General features: G+C 43.9%; 1 protein-coding gene across 2 annotated transcripts; it reads left to right on the top strand.

Moving 5' to 3' along the window:
- Positions 1-2,154: 2,154 nt before the first annotated feature.
- gmnc (geminin coiled-coil domain containing) lies at positions 2,155-6,418 on the top strand. 2 transcript variants are annotated; one of them, XM_025055375.1, is made up of 4 exons: positions 2,155-2,437; positions 3,006-3,213; positions 3,555-3,640; positions 3,908-6,418. In XM_025055375.1, the coding sequence occupies exons 2-4, from the start codon at positions 3,147-3,149 to the stop codon at positions 5,087-5,089; spliced, it is 1,335 nt and encodes a 444-aa protein (XP_024911143.1). In that variant the 5' UTR covers positions 2,155-2,437; positions 3,006-3,146; the 3' UTR covers positions 5,090-6,418. The 2 variants fall into 2 exon arrangements, with proteins under 2 accessions (XP_024911143.1, XP_016887393.1); XM_017031904.2 differs by having other exon boundaries at positions 2,155-3,213; positions 3,908-4,024; positions 4,115-6,418.
- Positions 6,419-6,812: the final 394 nt, after the last annotated feature.

The raw sequence follows: 6,812 nt of genomic DNA, 5'->3' as shown, positions 1-6,812 counted from the left end.
TCAATGTCCAGACACTGTGTGTGTGTGACAGACACAGGATGGTATTACATGTCCTGATGTCGTGTGTGTCCATGTGGGGGGCTGTTAATGTGTTAATTTGTATGTGTGAGTGTGTGCGTGCACACGTGTGCCTCTGTGTGTGTGTGTACAGACCTCCTGTGCAGGAGTCAGTCGTTCCAGTCTGTTGTCTTTAGTTTATCTCCATGGGAGACAAACACTCAGGATTAACCAGACAAGTTAACACACACACACACACAAACACACACAAGGACAGACACACGTACACACAAAGAATCCTAGGTATATGTGTTGATGCTTGAAGAGACATAAATAAACTGTAATAAACGTCTGTCAGAGTGACCTTCAGCAGACCTTCATTCATTTCAGATGCTTTATTTATCTATTGACATGTAGCTGAATCATGGACAGAACTCCTTCATGATTGGTTAATGTCTGTGTGTGTATGAGCAGACGTCCAGGAGAGAGCAGGCTGCCGTCAGTCGAGGCTGCAGCCGCTGTTGTCCAACAAATCCTCCCGTCCGTCCCCCTGTCATTAGGATCACAGCAGGAGAGAGAAAAAGAGGGGTGTTAACATCTGCCCCACTGAGGCAGGGGCTGAGTTAGAGGGTGTGTGCTGGACCACCAGGTAGTCCACCTGTACACCATTACTGCTCCTTACTGCCCCACTCAGGGGTAATTATCTATCACACACACACACACACACACACAGGCTGTAAATTTATATCATGAATAAAAAAACATCTCAATAAACTTTTCTAAAATATGTTTATTTGATTTTTAATTTTGTTATTTCCAGATACAAGAGGATAAAGTTTAATTAAAATATCTCAGAAGGGAAAGAAATAAAAACAAATTAATATACATTTATATCGAATATAACTTAAACCATTGTTTCCCAAAGACTGGGTTGGGACCCTCAGGTGGGTCGCAAGAGTTTTGTTTTTTTTTGGGTTGTCTCACATCATATTTCTCAGGAGTTTATGAATAATGTCTATTGACTTGGGTCACAAAGGTTTGTGATTCTTAAAATACGGGTCCCCAGAAAAAAAGTGTGGGAAAATCTGACTTCATCACAGATGAAGGAGGCTTAGCTTGAAATTATTAGGTATAAAAAGATGTGACAGGGACAGTACGTTTGGAAATAAGAGGGTAAGTCAGAAATGTATTAGACAAATGTTAAAAAAACATTATAAAATAATTGTATAAAAATGTGTTTGTTTTTCTCTCATTTGAAAACTGGTCAGATCTGTTGGAGACACAGAGACCAGTCTGAACTGGTTGGAGTCATTAACATCAGACACCTGCAGGAGTGATGGACCTCTGTCTGAGGACTTTCTGACTGGGCCTCATGTATAAGTGTACAGATATGTTGTGTCAAACTAGGTAATCATGACTGTATGACTGTAATGCCTGCTCCTGTCTCTGACAAGACACCTGTGGATCAGGATCAGTCCAGACTCTGAGTGACAGCAGATGCTGTTGAAGCTGAGGCCACAGAGGGTGACAGTAATCCACCCACCTCCGACCTGCTGCCTGCAGGTCACTGCGGCTGCAGGTCCAGCCTCCGTTTAATTGGTTGATGGGGTTGTGATCGGCAGGCGACAAATGAGAGCTCAGCATGGCACCTGAAAAGAGGAGACATCAAAGAGAGGCTGGAACAACCTGCTGAAACACACACACACACACACACACAGAGGGTTAATCTGTGATTTGACAGCAGGTTCGTTAAACTTCAGCAACAATTAAAAAGTCATTCACAAAGTGACAAGATAGAGGAGAGGAGGAGCAGTCAGAAGTCAGAAGTGACAGTTTTTCAAAATAAAATACCATGTAGACAAACGAAATTTAAAAAAGTAATCATAAATAAAAATTTCAATTGTTTTTGTGGACCTGGTACCATGGGAACCATGTCCCAGTACTGGTCCGCGGCCTGGTGTTTAGACCCCCCTGCTTTGCACTAACAACAACGACAATTATATTAATAATTATATTAGTAATAATAATAATAATTAATAATAGTAATAATAAAAATACTTATTTGTTTCAGCTTCTCTTATCGTCAACCTTTTACATAAACGCTTAATTGACTGGACAGTCTACGTCACAGAAACGAGCCAGCAGTTGATTGGGCAGCTTAATCTGTCACCGCATACACACACACACTTACGCGTGTATGAGCTGGAGTTTTTTCTTCTCCCCAGTCTCCACCTGGGTCCTCTAAGCTCTCACATCTTCTCCCAGGATTTATTTCTGGTTTCAGTTCCAGTTGTCCTTGTTTTTCCGTTTAAACTTAATCTTTTTAATCATTTCACGGCTCGTGGCTCTTGGCTCGTGGAGACTCCGCGGCGCGCTTTACGCACAACCTGACGCATCACGTGCCGCGCACAGACGTGGATTTCCTGAGGATTTGACTGCAGTGAGTTTACACCTGTTACACCTCACACAGACCACTGATTCCGTGCGTCGAGCTGTTTAAAATTTCTGTTTAAATTATTTTTTTTCTCCGGTTAGTTTATGAAGTGATTATGAAACAGAAGAGGAACCAGAAAAATCATTTATTTAAACGTTTTATTGCTAATTAAAATATTAATTAAGGGATGGTTTGTGGGACTCTTCTTCAGGTGAACATTGTGCTAACAGCAGTGACACTCAGTGCGTCTACCCGGTCCATGTGGGCCACTCATTTGGGTTAAGAGCCACTCGTAACCAAATGTGGTTTCTACATTGGATGACCATGGTCATCTAGATGTCACACATCAAGCATCAAACACACAGGGAGTCCATCCAAGAATATAATAGTAGACTTTTCACTGTCTCAAAATAAAAAAAAAATAAAATAAAAAAGAGTTTTTTGTTTGTTTGCATTTGAAATGAGTGATGTCTTGGTCATCACCATATCAACAGCTGGCACTGCCAGAGGTAAACACACACACACACACACACACACACTCCTTTCTCCCCATTCACTCACCAATTCTCTGCAGGAATCCTCCTCCTCTCCCTCCTCCTCCTCCTCTTCCTCCTCTACCATCACCTTCCTGGTGATAATCTTTTTCACGTCATCACCTCCTGCTCCAAGACTTGCACCTGACGCTGTTGACGTTGCCTAGGAAACCCTGGCCTCAATGTGGGCCTCTGACCCCTCCGTCCTGAGTGACCTCGGAGAGAGGACTGTTCTGCCGACTACGTGGGGTGAGTCGGGTGACCGCAGAACCTGCTACAGTTAACAGAACATAATGACACAGTGTCTGCAGCTGGACTGTTGTTGTGATATTGGAGCATTTAGTCCTGTCCATTTAGTATTTGTATGTTGTATGTTGAAACAAATAAAAATAAATGTTTGAAATAATGTAAATCCTTTAAAATATGTTGTAACACAGTGGGCTGTATATGTACTAATATTATGAGTGAAAACATTGATGATGATGATGATGATGATGATGATGATTGTTGTTGTTGTTGCTAATAGTAGTACTAGTAGTAGTAGTAGTAGTACTTTTACTTATTAAATCTCCTATTTGTTCGTGTATCAGAGGCTCAGTGTCTCCTCAATGGACCGCCTCCTGCTGGTCACACATGGACGGAACAGTTCTCTCCTCACGTACAGAGAAACAGACAGGTACAAATCTCTTTGTGTTTCTGTGAATCAACAAAAATTTGAATCTTAATTTTAAGATAGATTTTTTTAATCTAGACAAGCAGAAATTGAAACATTTATTTTGATTTTGTTTAAGTATTATGAAACCACTTTAAGAAAACCTCAGGTTTAGAGTGGGTGAATGAAAACATTCACTGTAGAAAATAAGCAGAGCAGATATTGTGACCAGAGTCCTGTTCTTCTGCACCTTCTTCAGTGAATAACTCTGACACGTCTGTGTTTTTACAGCTTCACGACACTCTGCTGCAGAGAGAGGAGGAGCTGGCTCGACTGCAGGAGGAGAACACCAAGCTGAGGGAGTTCCTCGGCTCCTCATATGTCAGGGACCTGGAGGAAAAGGCTAAAGTGAGTTCCCTATCAACAGAGTTCACCTGCAGTTTAAAAAGGATTTCTCACATTGGTGGTGTCTTTGTTTCTTCGCCCCCTCCTAAACAGAAGCTCTCCATTCAGAGCAGGATGAAGATGAAGATGAAGAGACACCTGACACATGACGATGAAAGAACGCCACAGACCTCTGCTCATTGTCTCATGGTTTCAAAGCCAGTCAGTAAGAGAGTCTGCAGGAACCTCACTGCCCAGTTCTGCTCCGATTCTGCAGAAGTGTCTCGGTCCTCAGAGTCAAATCTTGATCTTTGGGTTTTACGAACTCTGGGACTGAAGGACCGAGACACCATTGACTCCTTGGATGAGTGCACGTCTCCAGCGGGGAGCAGTCTCAGAAGTTTAGTTTATGATTCTGCAGTCAGCTCTTTCTCTTGTCCTTCCACCGATCAGTCTTTCAGCCAATCATCTGCCACTTCAACCCCGTCCAGCCACTGCCAAAGCTCCACACTGCAAACTGACTATCACTACAGTCCTGCCTCATGCCATGACCTGGGGTCTGCTCTGACCTACTCTTCAGGCCAGAACTTCAGCTTCACTGCCATGACCCCGACTGACCTCTACGAAGCTCCTGAAGCTGTGATCAGGAGCTTCAACCCATTACCTGCCCCACAGCCCCCAGCAAACACCCCTGCGGTCTGCCCCATCACTGCCTTCAGTGAAGGAAACATTCAAGAAGACCAACCATCTCACTGCTCAGTAGATTGGTCTCCGCTGGAATACAACCAGACAGCATTCAGCCCTCCAGCAGGAAGAAGACTCACCTTCTCTCCAGTTTCATCTTCCAGTCCGATCCCCAAAAAACAATGGAGACCCGCCCAAGTCTGCTGCCCCCTGAGTCCATCAGTAGGATTACAGCCAACTGCCACACCGCAGAGTCCTCGCAGTCAGACAGACTTGGCCTTCAGGATGTCCCTCAGTCCGTCCAACAGTGTCAAGACCCACAGCTTTCCCCAGGGCCAGGCCTTTGTCTCCAAGGACAAGGAAGGACGATGGAACTTTACTTGGCTCCCCAAGCAAAACCTGTAGACCACTGGTACTGGTACTAGTATTTGTACTGGTACTGCTGCAGGACTCACACCTGCTGATTTAAAAAAAATGGAAAAATTAAAATGTTAACCTTCACTAAACCATGTGACTTGTTTCTGAGTGGACAGTCAAACTGTGAACCCAGTGAATCAGTTGACACACGTGTGTCTAAGACACATGAACGATTGTCAAGATTACGTCAACAGAGAAGCTTTCAATGTTTTTGTACATGTTATTTATTTTTCTATCTTTTTTATCTGTTTGTATTAACCTTCATGTGTTACATGTCATCACAGAATTGAGTAGGTGGTGACCAGGGTTCAAGGTTCATTGACCTACTGGGACGATGTGGGACACATTATTAGGTTACACAGTGGTTCCTCTATTGGATTAGACTAGATTAAAAGAAATAACAATAATAGAAGTGTAAGTTTTTCTGACATGATTCAAGTCGTAGCTGGACAGTCATGACAAAAAAAGTCATTTAAAATAAAAGAAAAATACACTTTAATTCGATTGGTTTGACTCTGAAAAGTCAACCCAATCAGTAAGAGGAACAGAATCACCTGGTCGTACCACCACTGTGTGTGAGAAAGTGTGTGTGTGAATAAAAAAACTGCCAAAACCCAGAAAAGGTCAAATCAGTCTATCATGTTACAGAGAAACACAATAGAATACCGTGTCGTTTTAGTCACATGACCTTTTGGTCACATGGCCAGTGTCAATGTGTTCATTGACATTCATGTCATTGTGCAGCAGCTTCAAATGTGTGGCCAACATGTTTCTGTGTTTTTATACTTGTTTGCTTGTTTCATATAAACATTTTCACCAATGGGAAAAAACAGTCAAGTCTCTTTTTTAAAACTGATAAAACTCTTCAAATGTGCGAGTCAGCAGTTTGATTGACAGGCCACTCGGCCTGTTTCAACATCACGCACCCTCACTCAGGTGACCCGGTGGCTTGTTCTACACCTCTCTGTGGAACCTGCAGCATCATCTCACATGTGGTACCTCCTCACAAGTCAGTGTTTCAGAGGCTGTTTCACAGTCCCCTATCTATGAAGGATGTTTGTTATGGTTAAAAACTTCACCCTGGACAATAACCCAGTATGGACTCCAGGTCCTCCCGTCTTTAGCTCACTTACCAGTTAAACCAGTTGGATTACACTCCTCCAGCTCTCCAGTCTTTTCTTACAGTAAGGACTCCTCCAGATCCCTGGGGACACACCTCCTCCAACTAGACCCACCCCTGAGGGCCAACGATGAAGGGGTTTCTGCCCTCTGAGGGTTCCCAGCACAGGGTCCCGGCCTTTCCCGGGTTCCCCTGAGAGAAAGTCAGAACCAAGGGAAATTTTGCAGCAAGTTTTGTCCATGGCGGGACAGAGCGAGTGGTCTATCTCTAATGACAAGGTGTGACGGCTGCAGATGTCCGACAGATTGGAGGCAGTTTCAGTGACAGGAATGTGAAAGCTGGGCTGCTCCCTGTCACAGGCTCAGTTGTCGGCAGTGGGCTGAGGCTGGGCCAGAGAAAGGGGTCATTAAAGAGCCAGTCTGGCTGAAACCCAATCCTTCGCCCCAGATTAGGGGAACGGCCTCGCCGCCACATTCTCGCAGAATCGACAGGTTGCCTCACCTCAAAACACGTCGGCTAATGAGACGAGAAAGACCGCACATGGAACCCGAGTGGTTCCCAGAGTGTTTCATCTTCATGACTGAATCAAGT

Source organism: Cynoglossus semilaevis, chromosome 4 (assembly GCF_000523025.1).
Source record: "Cynoglossus semilaevis isolate Cse_v1.0 chromosome 4, Cse_v1.0, whole genome shotgun sequence".
NCBI classification, from domain to species: Eukaryota; Metazoa; Chordata; class Actinopteri; order Pleuronectiformes; family Cynoglossidae; genus Cynoglossus; species Cynoglossus semilaevis.
The sequence above is the reverse complement of the archived record's forward strand: the minus strand, read 5'-3'. Positions and strand labels throughout refer to the sequence as shown.

Bases quoted from the DNA above. Each gene is read 5' to 3' on its own strand.
- gmnc (XM_025055375.1), top strand. From the start codon at position 3,147: ATGTGGGCCTCTGACCCCTCCGTCCTGAGTGACCTCGGAGAGAGGACT. The intron at 3,214-3,554 runs GTGAGTCGGGTG...TTCGTGTATCAG, and splicing joins TGTTCTGCCGACTACGTGGG to AGGCTCAGTGTCTCCTCAAT. The intron at 3,641-3,907 runs GTACAAATCTCT...GTGTTTTTACAG, and splicing joins ACGTACAGAGAAACAGACAG to CTTCACGACACTCTGCTGCA.